Source organism: Alosa alosa, chromosome 6, assembly GCF_017589495.1.
Source record: "Alosa alosa isolate M-15738 ecotype Scorff River chromosome 6, AALO_Geno_1.1, whole genome shotgun sequence".
In the NCBI taxonomy this organism is placed as follows: Eukaryota; Metazoa; Chordata; class Actinopteri; order Clupeiformes; family Clupeidae; genus Alosa; species Alosa alosa.
Window position 1 is genome coordinate 27135843 of NC_063194.1, and position 20852 is coordinate 27156694.

The window sequence follows — 20852 nt, forward strand, 5'->3', positions numbered from 1 at the left end:
AGCATGTAGATAATGATATGATTGTACTGTACATATAATACCAATAGAGTTACAAGCCATTGCAAGTTAATTGTGCATATTACAAATAACCAACCAAAAATAACCATATTACAAATAATTACTTATTAAGATCTTCAATAACTTATCATTAACTTATTCAATGTTATTCATACTATTTATTAACTCATAATGTCACTGTTCTATGTCAAATATGAATGCCTACAAAATTAGGTTGGATACAAATGTCCAAAGTGCTTTTGGCTCCAACACTGATTAACTGGACATTAATAATACAATCCACAGTACAATCTGCACACAGTCAAATTACATAAAATTCATCATACATGACACAATCATGTACCGATGACAACTTTGTGTGTCCTGCCTTACTAATATTAACCTGCAAAAACAAAGTATAATTTGGTGACACCTAAAGGCAGGTTTGTTTATTGTGGGGGTCATATTACACACTAATATGCTGCATGTTTAGATTTTTAGTGTGTGTGTTTGTGTGTTTGCATGCACATTTTGGACTACATGCATATTGAGACCCATTGTCCATGTCTATATTGTTAAAAGATACCTGTTGTGGCCTGTCCAACAGGAAACGCTTAATCCAGTGTTGGATGTACCTGAAGGTCTGAGAGGTGGTGCAACAGTTTATCAATGTTCACGGTGTTAAAAGCAGAAGAGAAATCCATGAATAAAATCCTGGTGTGTGGGTGTGCTGAGTCCAGGTTTTTGGTGACAGTGTCTAAAAGTGTGAGGCTTGCATCCTCGACACCACGCCAGGCAAACTGATGTGGGTCCAGTTTGTCTGATACCATGCTTGATAGGTGATCACAGACTACCCTCTCCATGCATTTACACAACACAGATTTTAACGCCACTGGTCTGTAATCCTTCAGGTCCCTAGGTGATGCTCCATCCCCTTGTCTTGTAGACATAGGCTAGAGTATTTGTAAAAACAATGAAAGATATCAAAATTTGGATTTCTCAATGCACACTGCCTATCCTGGCACTGACCCCACCGCACACCACTGAGTGGGACACTATTACTGCTACAGCAACCAAGAACATCAATAATTAATATTAACAATTAGTATTATTTTTATTGTTGTTGTTGGGGTCCAAGCAGAGGGTGAAATCCCTGGAACTTTGAACCTTTACATTGCAAGGTATTGGCACAGGCATGTCCTGAGAGTGAAACGCGCCAACTGCAGTGGGCCCTATGGACAGAATTTTCCAAAATTATGACGTGCATCTACAGAATGTGGTAACGATGCAACATGTGAATGTGAACATGTTCTTGAAATTCCCCTAGGGATCAATAAAGTATCTATCTATCTATCTATCTATCTATCTATCTATCTATCTATCTATCTATCTATCTATGTGAAGATTTGATCCGTTACAGAGGATATTGGCACAAGCTTGTATTGGGTGCTTTTGATTGCCCATTTTTGAACCAAATGAAACTTTAGGAGACATGAGCAAATGTTATTGCACTGTCAATATAATGTACAACAGACGTGATAGCGATATATAAATGTCTCACTTATCTAGTGACAGGCTTTTTGTTGTAAACAAAATCAACCGAAGCACGCTTAGGTGATGTAATTCACTAGGCACCATTGCTCAGCTGTCTTTCATTGTATAAAGCCCAGAAGTTTGCGAACTGCTCAGGTTTGTGCATAGTTGCTTCTCAACGGAACCTGTCTAGACTGAATTTCCCGACCTCAAATTTTGTGGGCAGGGTTAAGTTCAGACTGGCTTCCAGGCTAGATGTCTCATGTTCTCCTGTGTGTGAGGGTATGAAGGATTCAAGGAACAGCTATGTTTCTAAGGCAGTCTCAATGTGTGTCTTTAGGTAGAGGGAGTTATTTATGTATTGTTTAATGAACTTATGTAGTGAATATATTTTGGAATAGGTGCACTGCAATTGAACCTGCAAATTGTTCCCTTTATACATATAGGATCAAAAGTGTTATTGTAAGTAAATATACGTTAAACAGATGGGACAAGAACAAAATAGTCTGTTTTGACACTCCTGAGCTGTTATTTGTGTTTGTGTCTCTACCGTCATTCTCATTGTCTTTAGGGTCTTGCTGGGCGACCTGGTCTTCCAGGTGCAGATGGGATTCCTGGGCCTCCCGGGACGGTCTTGATGCTTCCGGTAAACCTCTCTCAACTCAATGTTGATGTGCTTGCAAATATACCTAATTCCAAAATCAATATATCTTTGGTTATTAATTGTTTTGCTTCATCATGTAGTTTAGAGGCAAGCATCTGGTTCAGTTATAACTTATTGTTTGTCCACCTCATATTTTAATTTATTTCACAGTTCAGGGGTTGGAAAGCGGGATTGAGATTAGTGTTGGGGGAGGGGTGTATTGTAGAGAAGCCACTACAAAAAACTGTGGATGGACCTCAAAACCATCCATGTGGTGCTGTCTTTTGTCCCTCACCATCTACCTAATCCTCAACCACCTCCTCTGGAACACCTTTTACAGCAGGTGTGAACAGCAGGACTTATCCTGGTTGTTTTCAGGGTTGTACAGCAGGTGTGAAGAGGCATATGCCTTTCTACAAATGCAAATGAATGTGAACATGCTAATGGGGGGTTAGAATCTGAACTAGAGGTCTATCCACCATTCCGGTCACCTGAGGAATGGTGGATTCATGGGGGAACTCATGGAGTGCATTAACCCCTGAAGCACAGCCTTGGGAACTTGATTTGCAGGGGTGCTAATTGGAGCATGCTGTTGGCTACCATTTGCACCCAGCTACTAGGGGTGGCACAGTTCACAAAACCCACGGTTCAGTTCGTATCATAGTTTTAGGGTCATGGTTTTCGGTTCTGTACGGTTCTTGTTGTTATTTTCTTCTTTTAATCTTTAACACTTCAGAAATATCATACTTCAGCATACGCTTAATTATCCACCATTTAGTCTATAGTATTAAAAATAGGGTAACACTTTATATCAAGACACGCATATTCAGCATTAATTAGCTGCTTACTAACATGTATATTAGTAGCATACTAGCCATTTGTTAGTCATTATAAGTCACTAATTATTATTAATACCTTATTCTGCAAGACCTTATTCTACCCTTACTAGACCCTTAATTAAGAATTCCCCCTATGTAATTACCCCTTATTCATAGTTATTAAGTAATTTGATGCATATGAATTATGACCTAAATATGCATGGCTTAGCATGGGGCTTGTAAAGTGGTAGTACCACAAGAACAGTTCACCCCTAATTCACCCCAACACAAAACCACAAGTGCTAATAGTGTACAAATAACTCACAATTAAGTCTTTGTAATGCAGAATATGTTCCCTATTCTAAAGTTGGGTCTTTGTTCCCATTTAATTCACAATTAATTTGGCACTTATTAACCCCCATGTGTTATTAACCCCCATGTGTTATTAATCCCCATGTGTTATTAACCCCCATGTGTTATTAACCCCCATGTGTTCCCTAAACTAAAGTAGCCTCCTATTCACCCTTATTAAGTGTATTGCAGCGCACACAAGGAGCTGACAGCCAAGTTAGCACAAATACAAAAAACGGTTTTAGACCCAACTTTAGAATAGGGAACATATTCTGCACTACAAAGACTTAATTATGAGTTATTTGTACACTATATGTACTTGTGGTTTAGTGTCTAGTTCCATTTGAAAAGAGCATCTTTGATAAGTATTATTAGAGGTGAATAACTGTTCTTGTGGTACTACCACTTTACAAGCCCCATACTGAGCCATGCATTTTTAGGTCATAATTCATATGCAACAACTATGAATAAGGGCAAGACCTTATTCTACCCTTAATGAAGAATTTCCCCTATGTAAGCTCCTAATTACCCCTTATTCATAGTTATTAAATAGGTTGCACATTCGTTTGACCTGGCGTCTGGTCTCCTCTGATTCTGTGGTGATGCTGGTCTCCCCTGATTGTCGTGGTCAGAGTCATCTTGTCTTAGTTGAAAGGTGGACTCATCCAACGTTGTCTGGCGAAAACGCACCTGCTGCAATATCTTTTTCTTCAACTTTTTAATTTTCCCCTTTAGCACCTGAGAAGTGTTGCCTGTAAAGTTCCCGAGAAGTGACGAGACCTGGCGAGACTGCCACCTAGTGATAAACTCATGAAAATAAATGGCCTGGTTTTGACCTGACGTGCATGCGTCACTGATTCAACCCAAAGCGGCAACCATCAAAAGCCAGTTATGATAAAATGTCCAGATAAAATGTCCAGATTGTGCGTTTTCATGAGTTTTCGATTGTCATCTATTTCAGTTCTATTCATCATAGAGTTCCCAAAGTCGCACATAAGGAGTGGCTATTTTCGTAATTAAAAAAAAAGCTAAAAACGCAATATTGCATTTTTGGCACTCAACGCATGGGAACAAAAAACACAATATTGCATTTTTACCACTCAAAGTGTAATATAACGATAAGATAGTGATTTTTGGATCATGCGCAAGACCACACCTGTTTCGTTAATTGACACACCCCAGGGCGCAATGTTTAATTAAAGTGAAGCGCATAGCGAAAAATGAATCACTGCATTGGGTGTAAAATAAGAACAAGCCTTGCATCGTGCTTTGCTCCGGGTAGGGATGTGACGCTCGAAGCTGACGTTTCGAAACAGTGTCGAGCTTCCGAAACGCAAGTGTTTCGAACAGTGTTTCGAAGTGTGGTTCAAAACGCCCATGTCACGTGACCATGGCTTAGTGAGGCTTCGTGGTGTTTCAATTTGGTTTGGACAGGTGGCACACTTGCTGCGCGAGCCAATTACCCGAGTAAACACCTGTTTGATCTAAATTACAAAGTCCCAGAATGCTTAAAAGTCATTCAAACACATCCTATCTTTGTGGGTTTTTTGTGAGGAGAGAGATTTTGAGAGATATAGCGACATAGAGACATATAAAGATATAGCGATTTATAGTGCACTTGTGATTGATAGGTTAGTGATATAGATTAATTGACAGGCTAGACAGACAGTGAGCGATAGTTTAGATAGATATAGTCTAGTGACGTTAATATTTAGATTAGCAGAAGTAAAAAAATATATGACTGATGCCTTTATTTCAAGAACAGCTGACCCTTTGAAAAAAATATGTTTATCCAAACCTAACTTTGGCAAAAATATTTGTGCATATATACTTGTGAAAGAATTTTTTTCCAAGGCTGGGGAATCAAAAACAAGAAAAAGTGCCAAGACGGCAGAACAATGTTGACATACAATTTTTCCCATGTTGTACCTGATTAGTCTAACCTGCTTCACATGTATCCTTTATTTCCCTACAACATGTTCCAAAAAAAACCCTGGGCCATAAGCATAGCCTACATTTTAAAACCATTGTAGCATTTTCCTCTCCAGCATATTCCAAAGGATAATGTACTATGAAACTGAAATAACAAAACATCTAACTGGCAGATATAAAAATGTTCTAGTTACTGAACGCATATACAAGTCTGAAATTTCTAAGCACCAGCAGGAGTCGAACACCGGCCGCTCCGGCCCGAATGCAAAGTGTGTTAACCACTGAACCACGTGGCTGTGGACAAAATCTTGCGTTCCATGTTGGCTATTTATATTCTTAGGTCTGAAGCAGTTGTGCTTCACAGTCAAAATGTGATGTTAGCAAAACTGGCCACTAGATGTCACCATGGAGTTACGTGTGTCGGATTGTTTCGAAACCTCGACACATTCCGGCGCAATTGCTTCGAACGTTTCGTTGTTTCACAAAGCCTCGTTCTGCCCATCCCTAGCTCCGGGTGTACGATAGGAGTTAAATAAGATATTTTTTTCTTAAATTGTCCGCTCCTGTTATCACAGAGCTTATAACCCATTTTAATCTTTCCATTCTGATGGGTATATTTCCTAGAGCCTGGAAACTGGTGCATGTGGCACCTTTACACAAATGGGTGATAGAGATTATTGATAGTGACAGATTTTATTTTTTGCAGTGTAATGTCAAATTACCATTTTATCCTGTGATAAAGTGGGTTTGTCATCATTAGCAGGGCGTACAAATAATTTATTAATCTACAAAGGCATTGTTGAGAAGCTACCATGCTATGTTTCAAATATGCTTGTTTGGAATTCTGGTCCCTATCAGACCAGATCAAATGACTGATGCTCAAGGTTCCTCATATTCATTCTAAGGTGGGAATGTCAATCTTTTGCTATAATGCCCCTACTTCCTAGAATAATCTTCAATGCACTGTAAAAAATAACTCTCTGCTTTCGTATTGTCCATTCAGATCTGTAGTCACAAATCCTTCTACATCAGTTTTTACCTGTTTTAATTAATTTTTTATTAGTTTTATTAGTTTTAAAAAAAAAATTAAGATTGTTTCTCCCCCCTCTATAATTTTTTGTATTGTATTGCTTATTTTATTTTGGTTTATTTTTAGGCTTACATTTCACCACAGCTATTGTCTACTATTTCTTTGGTTGTTTTATTGTCATTGAAATCTCATCTTCACTGAAAATGAGGAGAATAAAAAAAGAATGAATGAATGAATGTTTTGCAGCCACAGTTTGCTCTGAAATTTATGCTCTTGTGATAAAAAAAGGTTTGTGCCCTTGCGTAAAAGAACCTGTGTTGTATGGAATGTTTTTTGTGCCAAAATTAAATAAATAAATGAGATATGAAATCAATAAATGAAATATGAAATAAATAATTAAAAGTTGAAATAAATAAATAAAAGATTAAATAAATAAATAAATAAATAAATAAATAAAAGATTAAATAAATAGTTAAATAAATAAAAGATTAATTTTGTCACAAAAAACATTCCATAGTGTTGTCTCCCAATTAAATTAGTATCAATGTGTAAATTATGACCAATATTACCATTAGCCTTGTTGTGTAAATTATGACCAATATTACCATTAGCCTTGTTGTGTAAATTATGACCAATATTACCATTAGCCTTGTTGTGTAGGAAATCCCTGGGAATGAATAAGGGAACTGTTAGCTAAAATATAAAATAATTCATGTATTACACAGATTAATAAATGTGTGTGTAGGTAAGGGTGTTTTATTTCTGTATTTTTATTTAATTTAATTTATACTTTTTATTATTTTTACTTTTTCTACTTTATTTATTTTACTCTTTTATTTAATTTATATTTATTGATCGACTGAAGAAGCTGACTAAAGAAGCTGACTAAAGAAGCTGACTAAAGAAGCTGACTAAAGAAGCTGACTAAAGAAGCTGACTAAAGAAGCTGACTAAAGAAGCTGACTAAAGAAGCTGACTAAAGAAGCTGACTGAAGAAGCTGACTAAAGAAGCTAACTAAAGAAGCTGACTAAAGAAGCTGACTGAAGAAGCTGGCTAAAGAAGCTGACTGAAGAAGCTGACTGAAGAAGCTGACTAAAGAAGCTGACTGAAGAAGCTGACTAAAGAAGCTGACTAAAGAAGCTGACTGAAGAAGCTGGCTAAAGAAGCTGACTGAAGAAGCGCCGCCGGAGGAGAAGAGGGAAAGAGCCGGGATCTTGGTCAGATTGAGGAAAAGACAACATTGTCCTCCCCTTCCTAGCATTCTCCTGGCTAACGTCCAACCACTGGAAAACAGACTGCCGTTTCAATGGGATATCAAGAACGGCAATGTCTTTGTTTTCACTGACACAGACTGTCATTGTACTGGAGGGACTTTCCATTCATCGACAGGACAGAACAACTGAGTCGGGCAAGTACAGAGGAGGTGGAGTGTGCATTCTGGTTAACAAATGCTGGTGTGTGGATTTAGAAGCGACATCGACAGGGTGCTCTCCTGACATCGAACATCTCATGGTCAAATGCAGGCTTTCTATCTACCCAGGGAATTCTCAGAAGTCTTTTTCATCGCATCACATTCCACCACATGCTAACACCACACAGGCGCTGGACGACCTGTATGAAATCATCGATTGGCACGAAACTCTGCATCCAGAGGCTGCATTTATGGTAGCTGGTGACTTCAATAAAGCCAACCTCAAGAAAGTTCTACCGAAGTCCCCTCAACATGTGAGCTTTCCAACTCGAGGTGAAAACATTCTGGATCACGCCTACACACCATACAATCATGCCTACAAAACCCACCCCCAAATCGGATTACTCCTCAGTCCTGCTACTGCCAGCCTATAGACAGAGGCTGAAATGATCAATCAGATGCGGTCCTGCGTGACTGTTTCCACACAACAGACAAGGTACTGTTGCGGACTGTTGCTGATAACATCAATGATTACACTATAGTACACTATAGACCCTTTCAAGAGAGTTCCATTATCAGCATCATAGTTGGCCCCACAAGGCTTCCGTTTTAACATTCCATATGTTATCTTAATGCAGAGGAAGTAGTTTGGGAACCAAATAGAACGTTCAAGCATTGTTTTTGTTTTTATTGTTGAAAGGGTCCATAGATTACACTAGTATGTAGTGGGCTACATACTGTATGCAGATGCATTGATAACATTGTACCGAGGGTGATTGTATGAACTTTTCCTAATCAGAAGCCATGGTTGAACGGAGAGGTCTGTTCAGCAATCCGAGCTCGGACAGCTGCCTTCCATTCTGGAAACCCAAGTGAGTACAGTAAAGCACGTTATGAACTGAGGAAATCAATTAAAAGGGCTAAGCAACAGTACAGGGAAAAGGTGGCATCATACCACAGTGACTCTAACACCAGGGACATGTGGAGTGGGCTAAGCACAATTGCAGACTATAGAGGAAAGGGCTACAGAACAAAGGAGGTGTCTGCTTCTCTTGCAGAGGAGCTGAACTCCTTATATGCCTGCTTTGAAAATGACGTCAGGTCAGAGTCTCTGTTAAAGCGAGATTCCTGCCCATTTCAGTTATCTGAAAGAGCTCTAGGACCTAAACAGCCCAGGTCATGTGCATATGAACTGGCAGAGGTCTTCATGGATATTTTTAATCTCTCCCTGTCTCAGTCTGTTATCCCTGCATGTTTCAAGAGGACCACCATCATTCCAGTCCCTATGAACTCAACAGTGAGCTGCCTTAATGATTATCCCCCAGTTGCTCTCACCTCTGCTGTCATGAAGTGCTTTGAGCGGTTAGTTAAAGATCATATTACATCCTCCCTGTCTTCTACATTAGACAGACTCCAATTTGCCTATAGGTCAAACAGGTCCACAGACGATGCAATAGCATTTGCTTTGAACACTGCTCTCTCTCACCTGGATAAGAAAAACACCTATGTACGGATGCTCTTCATCAACTACAGATCTGCTTTTACTGTAACACCATAGTTCCATCCAGGCTTATCATGAAACTGAGAGACTTGAACATCAGTTTCTCCCTGTGCAGTTGGATCCTTGACTTCCTGACTGACAGGACATACAGTAGGCGGTACGGCTGGGTAACAACCATCTCCTCCACTCTAACACTTAGCACTGATGCCCTGCTGTATTGAGTCTTCTTATAGAGCAGAGGTGGCAACCCTGACATCTTTGTGCCAGGACAACAACTTGCTGCTCAACATCCAAAAAATCAAGGAGCTGATAATGGACTACAGCAGAAGGAGGAAGAGGAGCACACACCCATTTACATTGGGGGCACAGCAGTGAAGAGTCAGCTGCTTCAGATTACTTGGAACTAACATCAGTGAGGATCTGAGCTGGTCACACTATATAGGTATGGTCACAAAGACAGCAAGACAGCAGCTCTACTTTCTTTGGTGGCTGCGGAAGTTTGGTATGGACGTTGAAATACTGACCAACCGCTGTACCGTTGGGAGTATCCTGACTGGCAACATCACAGCATTGTATGGTAACATGATCGCAAAGCTCTGCAATGGGTGGTCAGGTCAGCGCAACGCACTATAAGGACTTAGAGCAAGAATTATCAAATATTCAGGACCTTTACAACCAGTGCTGCAGGAGAAAAACCAAGCGGATCCTTGCTGACCCCAGTCATCCGAGCCACACTCTTCACCCTCCTACTATCTGGTAGAAGGCACAAGAGCATGTGGACCTGTACCAGCAGATACACAGACAGTTTCTATCCACAAGCCATCAGGATGCAGAACTGTCCTACTCTTCCTCATACCTAATCTCATCAACCCATCAGCATGCAGAACTGTCCTACTCTTCCTCATACCTAATCTCATCAACCTCACACCTCATCAGGGTTTTTTTTTCTTTTTCCCTCTTTTTTGCACTTCATCATCATTACACCATACACATCATACACATCATTACAACATACCCCCCTCACACACACACACACACACACACACACACACACACACACACACACACACACACATGCACACACTTACAAAGCAAAGACACGTATACACACTCACAGAATCACACACTCTCACTGTAACACACACACACACACACACACAACACACACACACACACACATACAAACACAGGTACTCCCTCTTCTCACACACACACACACACACACACACACACACACAGTAAACACACGCACACACTTACAACGCAAAAACACACATACACACTAACAGAATCACACACTCTCACTGTAACACACACACACACACACACAGGTACCCCCTCCTCACACACACCACACACACACACACACACACACACACCACACAGCGAAAAACACACACACTCAGGAACAAACACACACCATTACAGCCCCCCCACACACACACACTCAGGAACAAACACACACACACATAATCACACACTTTTACTGTAACACACACACACATCATTACAGCCCCCTCCCGCAACACGCACACACACAAACACTAAATTACATCCCACCACACACACATACACACCGGTACCCCCTGCTCACACACACACACCATTACAGCCCCCACGCCATTACACCATATCCCCCTCACACACACACACACACTTTTACGCTTATGCTCCCATCCTTTTACACAAAACTCTCACGTTCCCCTGACCCTCCTATGAATGCATATGCATGAGACGGAAAAGCGCAATTTGACATTCTCAGCTCCTGCGACAGGCAGTCTGCGCTTTTACATTGTGTGCAGGTAACAGTGTGCAATATTGCGGCCTGTTTTTACATACTGTACCTCGCCATTTTTTTACATGCAAGTTGCGAAACAAATACACCTGAAGTGGGTGCAAAAGTATTAGTACATCTGGCCCTCAATGTTTTAGAAAGGAATGAACCCTGAGTACTTTTAGGTCATGGTCTTAGTTGCATAATACCTGTCCTGTCTATTTTATACATTTGTGTCTAATGAGGACTCTTTACTGCAAACCAGATTTATCTATGGGTACAAACAAAGTAACCTGAACCTGAATATACATACATACTACAAGTGTATGCAAAACATTTGAAAGCCACAGCTTTGTAATTACAAAGAAACAGATGGAAAATGTACACTAGTGACCAGCAGGTGAAGGCAGCCATTCTTTTGAACCATCCTATACTGTTAGCTGTGGAGTAGGACATGAGAGGCTGTAGAGCTGTCAAATTGAAATGGAAGGATATATATATATATATTTTCATTCTTATCTTTTCAGTTTCGTGCTGGTGGAAATGCTGCTAAAGGTCCTGTTATTACTGCCCAAGAGGCACAAGCACAAGCAATTTTATCCCAGGCCAGGGTGAGTCAGTGCCCTTACATTTGGAGATGTAGCTTTTAATTTTCATTAAATAAGATGCATATCAGACATAGAATGCAATAGAAATGTATCAGTATTGTGATGAAAGAAAAAAGTACAGTAGTTTTATTCTTTAATAGGCCAGTGACATGAATGTATTACGATAAAAATAATCATAAACTTAAACTCTTGACTAACAGACTATCTAAACTGAGCATGACTGTTGCATAAACCTATGGCTCAATTAAATATACTGTAAGGGTTGATATGATTTATTCACATTTTACAAAGCGTCCCAACAATGTGAAGAATACATTTGAAATCTAACTGTACTTTAGCACAAATGAATGAAAACATTACACTAACATAGTTTTACATTCTTAAACCACTTTTTCATGTTAGTCACAGTAAAGGTACACATTTTTCATGTAGTAAAGATGACATTCTTTTTTTACTACAGCTTACCATGAGAGGCGCTCCTGGACCACTTGGTCTCACAGGAAGACCCGGACCAGTGGTAAGTTATAAACCTTTCAACTTTTTTCCAAATATGATCCTGACCTACAGTACTTCTTAAAATGTCTAAATAGGTCCTAATATGGCTCTTATCTTCTGGATGGCACTGGGAAATCCTATCTCCAGATCATTACACTTTTAAGATTTATTTTGTGGATAATCTCTATATACCAGTCCAGTAATCTCAATAAATGTGCAAATAGATTAATGAAGTTCCCAGGTTCAAAGCATGTTTGGCTTGCTTTTGTCTTCAGGGTGGCCCAGGGGCCCCAGGGCGAAAAGGTGACCCTGGACTTTCTGGACCCCAGGTACAGCAGGATGATCCATAAAGTATCAAAAATATGTTTAGGGCTATTGCTGTTTCTGAGAAGAGTGAGTTTAATTTATAGTAAATACCATGGACGTCGCTAGACCTTTTTTACTGGGAGACATGCCACAGTATTGAACTGTTGTTTCCCAGTAAATAAGTTCAGGTTTTAACTAACTCCTATTTTAACTAACTCCTATTGCCTGAATTATTATTATTATTATTATTATTATTATTATTATTATTATTATTGTTGTTGTTGTTGTTGTTGTATTAGATTGATTACACATCTACAAATGATTGATCTACAAATTATTGTGTATGCTAAACATAACATTATTATTATGTTTAAATTTAAAGGGACCCAGAGGTATCCAAGGTCCTACTGGCATGCCTGGGAAAGCAGGAAAAAGAGTAAGTTCAAAACAATTTTACATTCTGGACCCCTGGAATGTTTCATGTTTTTAGTTGTTTATTTTAATATACTGCATATTCTACTTTTCTGAGGTTTCCTTTTTTTAGTTTTACATGGATGCCTAAAAAGGTCGGAAAAGTTGAAGGCTGTGTTCCAACACCTTGTCGAGTATGAATATGGTTGTGTAATTCTTTTTTAATAATATAATTATTAGCCTGGCGGGCCATCCTATATCATTGAAATGTATAGTCTGGAATCAAACCATTCACCTCGCTTAATCCAAGGGGCGGGCAGAGAATTGTCTTTCAAACTGCCTAGGCATGCAATAGGCCAGCGCTACGACCATATCCGTATCCGGTCGGCAAAACGGCAAATACATCCTTCTTCTAAAGGAATGACTTAAGTGCATTGTGTTGCTCAACTTTCAAAGAAAAGCACAAGTCCAACTCCTCCAAAGTTGACGCCAACGCCGATTCAAACAACCACTCTTCGTTCGCCATAGCCACCTTCCTTGTTGTTCACCATCGCAGGACTGTCGTTATCCTGTTAAGCCCGCCTTAAGACTCTCTAACAAAATAGAGCGCTGTGATTGGATGAAGTCCACGGCGTCAGCCAATAGAAATCCCTATGGTTTGATACTAGACGTACAGGCTGAGCAAATTAATTTGCCACCGCTAGGGTGCGTCTAGATTTCTAGGCTATATAATTATAACTCTACATAGGCAATACCAAATCTTATTCCACTGCTTGGTTGAATTTCCCATTGTCCTACGTAATTTAGAACGACCATTAACCGTATGTTATTTGCACACCTATGAAGTAGATTCAGTTTAAATGAACTCTCACGTTGCATCCGAGCTGTAAAATGCGAGAATGCAGACGTTCAGAACATGGCAAAAGTGTAGCATATGACGGAGGTGGCTTTTAGCTAAATGGATGACAGCAGGCTAAGTAAAATAGCGATGTTTCAAAGCTAAAGTTCATCAGAATCTTGGGATACGCCCGCTTGACAACGGGAGAGATAGAACTAACGACTGGCCTTTGGCCGTAGCAACCATCCATTTAGAACTAGTAACGGCAGTTTGTCCTGCAAGTTGAGAAATGAGTTGATATGTGTCGGAAGAAATTAGTTCTGCAAACAAGACAGTTTTAGCGATTAAAACGTTTAAATTGTAACAGGAAATGAACACAACGCAAGTGGCAACAGTGGAATAAGCGGGATAATGGACTCCACGGTGGTCTGTTCACAGAAGTTAATGCACTTACGAGGTTTAAACGGCCCTCCGCTTCGCGTCGGGGCCGTTTTACAACCTCGTCCGTGCATTAACTTCAATGAACAGACCACCGTGTCGTCCATTATCCCTTACATAATTATGTCTCCTGGCAGATGACCCCATAGTCTCAGTATTGCTTTCAGCTTGTTTCTGAGCTTGTATATCAAATTCCCACAGAGATTTCACATTCAGATAAATCTCACTAAGACATTACTCTTGGCAATTCAGGCCAATCCTTCCATCTATCACAACATAGAAATCATAGTGGTCAGAGACCAAGAGTGACTACAGAAACGTCACCCTCCATCCACCTTAACTACATGTAGGCTTACACTCCTTGCTTTGGTTAAAATATCAATGGTCGTAACATCCTCCAGAATCACTGACAGCATCTAATACTGGATAAGGATAGTCTGCTTCAACCTCCTGCAATTGGTCCAAAAGTCAGAACCAGACACCCCTCGCATGTCAAATACTGGCATCACAAGCTATTTTCATTGTTCGGTTGCCACAGCACCGAAATCTGTTTGCAGTGCTTGTTGCGGTTTCAAATTAGAGCCCGCATGTATGTATTGTGTCTACTGGTGGAGTTAAGAATGAAAAGTGTATTATCTATCAGTCCTTGCACAACTTTATGTCCAAATGGATATAGGAAATAATGATAATTTAGATGAAATTATAGTGATTAGAGACATACTATTAAATTATAGTTAAGAGACTTAATTTAATTTCATTCTGATATCTAATGTTGTTACAATTGTTGTCCATATTAAAGGGTCGTGGAGGGGCTGATGGAGCCCGAGGTGTACCTGGAGAGTCAGGGGCCAAGGTATTTCCTTTATGCTTTCAAAATGACCCCAAAATACCATGTTTACAAAGAAAGTTTAGACAAATGACATACTTTCATTCATATACTGTATGTATGAATGTACTCAAATCATGCACCTTCTCTTGCCATTAATATTGTTTGAATCTGACAGGGTGATCGTGGATTTGATGGACTACCCGGGCTTCCTGGTAACAAGGGACATAGGGTAAGGGGTTGGACAATTTAGTTTAAATGTTTGATTGTGTGGGATATACAATTCTAAATCAACACATTTAAATTATTTATTATTATTAAATTATATTATATTATATTATATTATTATTTATTGCTTCGGACTTGTTACCGGAGGGTTGTCGGTTCGAACCCCGACCAGTAGGCATGGCTGAAGTGCCCTTGAGCAAGGCACCTAACCCCTCACTGCTCCCCGAGCGCCGCTGTTGTTGCAGGCCGGATTAGTGTGTGCTCACTGTGTGCGCCGATTAGTGTGTGCTTAACCTCACTGTGTGTGCTTCACCTCACTGTGTGTTCACTGCGCCGGGATTAGTGTGTGCTTCACCTCACTGTGTGCTGAGTGTGTTTCACTAATTCACGGATGGATGCAGAGACCAAATTTCCCTCATGGGATCAAAAGAGTATATATACTTATACTTATAAATACCATATCATTGGGATGCACATAAGAACTACTGAGTTGTTACTTGTGACTTTTATTTTGTCAGTAGATTTTTAACAAGGTACAATGGGCCTCATACAGGAGGCAATAAGAACAAATGTCCTCTTATACTGCATTTTTATTCTTATCCATGTTTTGTTTTATTAATTTTGTTAGTACCTTGATTGATTTTTTCATCAGTGTATTCTTTTTTGCTTTTCTCTTAGAAAAGCTAAAAACTGTTTTAGTGGTTGAGAGCTCTCTTATCAGAATAACAAAAGAAACTTCAACAAAAGAAATTTCATGGTTCACAAATTGTTTTTTTTTTTCAATTGCAAGGAAGCACGTTTCAAAGTTGAGGATCTAAAAAAAACATGAATAAAACGCCCACTGAATCTGATGAAATTACACATGCAAGACACACAAACATGCATTCACATGGTGTGAACGGAAGTTGGGACTAAACTTGCTTTGGCCATGTGTCAGAATATTTGCACAGCTATGTCCTCATTTAGTATTTTGGGTGTGTTGCTTTTGCTAATAACAATTCAGTGCATCATGGTACCAACATTTGTTTAATCTGGCCCATTGTTTTTTTTTTTAATATGTCATATTTATACCAGTTATATTTCTGTTGATTAAGTGTTCACACAATGTAGTCAAAACATTTTAGATGTTTTACTTATTACAATAGTGCAACACTGTTGAGAAGCCACAGTGATGCTAGACTCACTGACACAATAATCCATTGACATTAAGCTAATAGCTTACTTATCAGTGATTTTCAAATCTTCAAAAGCAAGCCAAGAATAGCAGTATCATCCAAAATTAAGCAGGAACTGATGACCACACCCGTTTTCATCTCTGACAGGGTGAATCAGGTCCAACTGGCCCACCTGGTCCTCCAGGAGAGGATGGTCCCAGAGTGAGTGTCTGTTGCTTTTCCCCCTGTTCCTAATCTAATGAGTTTGGTTTATGTTTAAACCTTAATCTTCACACCATACAATGTTATCTACAGGGAGAGGATGGAGAGGTGGGGCAGAGAGGAGTGCAAGGAGAGAGCGTAAGTATTTTGGATTTTAACATTCTCAAGCATTTTCAGAATGTTCATCAGCCATTTTATTTCATCATTCAAACAATTAGTTAAGTCATGTGTTCTTAAGCTTAATGTGTTCTTTATATGTTTATTTATTAATGTGTTCTTTATATCTTAATGTGTTCTTTATATGTTTTGTATTTATATAGGGCCCTAGAGGATTGTTGGGTCCTAGAGGATCTGCAGGTCCACTTGGACAGCGGGTTTGTCAGATGTTATGGTGCTTTATGTCACTTCTGTATCTAGGTTTATTTGTGTCAATGTCCTTACCTGAAGTTTTGATGTCCTGTTTCAGGGTCTTCCAGGACTAGATGGTCAACCTGGACCCAAAGGAAATATGGTATAATTTATAAGCAGAATAATCACAACCTGAAAACCACACAATAAATATACATTTAGATGGGATTCATGTAAAACATTAATTAAAAAAAATATTCAGCAGTATTGTGATCCAAGTCAAGATATTACCAACTAGAATATATATTTTGCGTAATTATAGTTTATGGGTTGTGATATTATTTTTAATGTCAGCACATGAGGGAACCACTATTTATCATTTAATTAACACAAGAACACATGTCACCATTGTTGTCATCTATATGGTCATTATACTTTTTAGTGGTTGGATAGTGCACATCTCCATAAATTGTGTGATAGTGAAAAGGTAGTCTAATGTAAGACGTTGAAATGAATTCCTCCGCTGTGCATTGGGGTCCTGTTTGTAAATGGACTGCATTTATACAGTGCTTTACAGTTTCATGCCTCACATTCACCCATTCACAATCATACACCGATGGCAGAGGCTGCCATGCAAAGGGCCAACCATTATGTGTTATGTGTCAGGGTTAGGGTTAGGGTTATGTGTCTTACTCAAGGACACTTTGATTCAGGAGGAAAGGCTTGAATCGGCAGCCTTCCGGTTGCTGGACAAATCCTCTACCTCCTGAGCCACTGCCTGTGTTTGTCACTTGGAATTTATTTTCCAATACTGGCTGGCGGACTATACATTTAAAACACCTGTAAAACACCATTATGTATTATAAAACACCCTGTAAGGCCGTACGTTCCAGTGATATTAAAACAGCTAAGGGGGAGTGTTCAGCATGATGCGAAGCAGTGCTGTTCTAAAATCAATGCATTCTACAGCCTCACAGGGCTTATTGCTTTAATCATTATTTAATCTATACAACAGTAATAGATCAATGTCATGAAAAAGGAGAGATAAAGTAAACAACGGGGATTTCCACTTGCACAGGAATATCTGAATTTTCAAGTATAAAATAGTTACCTGTAATTTCACAACTGATTAACCGATTTTGCAAAATTTCGTCAGTTGTGAGGTTAGTACACGGGGCAGGCTATTCATGGGAATGCATTTATTTTTTTTCATTCTTTTTTATGATTAAAGCAAAACCTGATTCTGATCCATTGGGCTAGTGGGCACTGTGGTTAATACACAGCTATGTTTAATACATGGATTTCTTTGTCTTATTTATTTCTTTGTCTTAATTACAATATATAAAACACTGTCCTGCTTTTTACACACAATGTGGCTAATACACAGGAAATTACTGTAGTTGTTATATTTAAGTTGTATTTAACCTGATTAAATAAAAATAAAAATCTTTTCTAGGGTGTACAAGGAGAGCCAGGATCTGCTGGTCAGCAGGGTATACCTGGTCCACAAGTATGTTTGAATTGCTTGTTTTCTTTATTTTTCCTTCTGTCATTTTTCTCTGAGAGAGGGCTCCATTTGTTATATTAATTGTTACTTTAGCAGCATTGCTGTGCTGAGCTGAGCCAAGTTCTCTGTATTCAGAAAGAAAATGGTTAAATAACATTGTGGATGCATGGCCTTATGTAGCATTATTTATCACCACAGTCTCAAACATGTAGACATATGTACATTTTATTTACAAATAATTAAATTAATAAGTTCTATGTGATCTTTTAGGGACTGCCAGGCCCACAAGGCCCTATTGGTCCACCTGGTGAGAAAGTAAGTAGACCCTGTGAAACCACTAAATCATAGCTGTCGTTTATTATTGCAAAGAGCTTCTTTTCCAGCCACTGAAATAAGTGATGTAGCAGATTCCATGGGTTGTCATGCTTTTGGACCAGAGTACTGCTGAGTGAAGTGAAACCATAAACTCAGACAGAGAGAGAGACAGAGAGACAGACAGGGGTTCTCACATTTTTTGCAGGCAGCAACCCCACCCCCGAAATCTTTTTTACTGTATTTCAACACCCCTTTCCACCACTGACAGATAGATCATCATTTATCTGAGGTTTTTATTCAATGCAACTTCAAAATGACCTACAGCTCTGGAAAAAATTAAGAGACCTCTGCAAAATGATCAGTTTCTGTAATGTTACTATTTATAGGTATGTGTTTAAGTAAAAAGAACAGTTTTGTTTTAATTTATCAACTACTGACAACATTTCTCCCAAATAAACATATTGGGTAACGCTTTAGATTAACATGTGCTTATTAGGTAATAACAGTGCATAATAAGCAGTTAACAATTCATTACTAACAGTTAGTTAACTGTTGTTATTCTTTAATAACATTAAGTAACTGTTAACATGCAGCCTGTAAGTGTTAACAAGCAGCTTGTTAATACTTGTTAATGGTGTATAAGACAAAGACCTTTCTTACCTATTTGTAGTACATTTTGCAGCCCCCCAATCTAAAGCGAGGACCATGTAGCCTGTAGTTCCACAAGCCCAACCTTCTATCTCTATATATATCTATCTATCTAGCTCGGTTAAGCTGTGAGAAATGCACCTTCAAAATTGGTGCATTGAGCAGCAAAAAAACAAAAAAGATGTAGGGCCCTATCTTAGCAATCTGAAACATCTAGTCAGAGGCGCAATGTTTAAAGACATTAAAGGCGTGGACATAAAGTGACATTCACTAATTTAATGGTGTGATTTTGTGATCAAACGCTGGCCACTGGGCTCAAAGGGTTGTTCTTATGTTTCTTAATCAGTCATGGGTGTGTTTTGGGTGCAATCATCACTGATCCTCCTGTGGCTTGTAGTCTCCTCCAGGTCTCCGTCTAACCATTAGACAACCAGGTGTTGGGCAAAGTTGAAAATTGGAGTCATCAGAGAAGATGACCTTACTTCAGTCCTCTATGGTCCAACCCTTATGGTATTTTGCAAATCACAGCCTGGCTCTTCTTTGATTTTCATTGATGAAGGGCTTTTTTTAGCTTTACACGACTTGAGCCCAGCCCCTAGGAGCCCGTTTCGAACCGTTCTCACCGTGCAGTTCCCCCCAGCGATTTACCATTCTTTTTGTAGCTCACTTGGTGTTCGTACAGTTGCTGAGTGACATTCAAATGAGTTGACAGTAATCCCGGTCAGTGGAGAGTCGTTTTCACCCTCTGTCGTACTGTAGCTTTGGTCTCTTTTTTTTCCAGAGCAGATAGATAGATAGATAGATAGATAGACAGACAGACAGACAGACAGACAGACAGACAAACAGATGCTTCACAGTATCCAGCAGACATATTTCCATCAGACTGAGGGCAGCCCCCTGCTCGAGAGCATCATAGAGAAGATCGAACAGAGGGATATCTAGGGATCAGTGTTGTGCGGTCTGCCTGAAATGAAGCGGTCGCCCGCGGATGACCGCGGTCACCCGCGGTTATGAGTCATGAACAAAATATTTGAATGATATTCGGGTCATTTGCGGGCGGGTCAGTTAAAAATAATTAAATATATATTTTCTACAAATAGGCCTACTTAAAATATCACGAGAAGGCTAGCATCAATACAGTAAAGTCAACAGTAAAGAAGCTGAAGACGCGAGTTAAAATAGAAAGACACCCCTTCAGGAAAAGCGATATAGGCTATGGGAAATATTGGGAAAAGTTCTTAAAGAAGATGACAGTAGTACAAGTTATGGTTTATAGACCTACTTCTTGCGAAGCCATTTAAAAGTATGACAGCCAAAACGGGCAGCCTGCAGGAATAAATGTTATGGCACAGACTACACAGCCATATCTACCGGTATGTATAGGTTTGCGCATGCATAAAAGTTACCTTAGTTCGTTGTGTTTGTGACTTTAAACAGTGGATGTGCTTTAGTAAAGCTTTGTGCTTCATTCAGCATTATAAACCAGTTCTTACGCTAATGTTTTGACCAGCAATGTA

The 20852-nt window shown here is 39.3% G+C and overlaps 1 protein-coding gene across 2 annotated transcripts in view; it reads left to right on the forward strand.

Annotated features, from left to right (window-relative positions):
- Positions 1-20852, forward strand: part of LOC125296671 (collagen alpha-1(XI) chain-like) — a 131771-nt gene that overhangs the window by 54730 nt on the left and 56189 nt on the right. For both annotated transcript variants that reach the window (XM_048246710.1, XM_048246711.1), the window contains exons 12-24: positions 2102-2176; positions 11519-11602; positions 12060-12116; positions 12370-12423; positions 12783-12836; positions 14887-14940; positions 15092-15145; positions 16464-16517; positions 16611-16655; positions 16838-16891; positions 16984-17028; positions 18322-18375; positions 18643-18687. In XM_048246710.1, coding sequence (XP_048102667.1) covers positions 2102-2176; positions 11519-11602; positions 12060-12116; positions 12370-12423; positions 12783-12836; positions 14887-14940; positions 15092-15145; positions 16464-16517; positions 16611-16655; positions 16838-16891; positions 16984-17028; positions 18322-18375; positions 18643-18687 — 729 coding nt within the window. The remainder of the gene's footprint in view (positions 1-2101; positions 2177-11518; positions 11603-12059; positions 12117-12369; positions 12424-12782; positions 12837-14886; positions 14941-15091; positions 15146-16463; positions 16518-16610; positions 16656-16837; positions 16892-16983; positions 17029-18321; positions 18376-18642; positions 18688-20852) is intronic.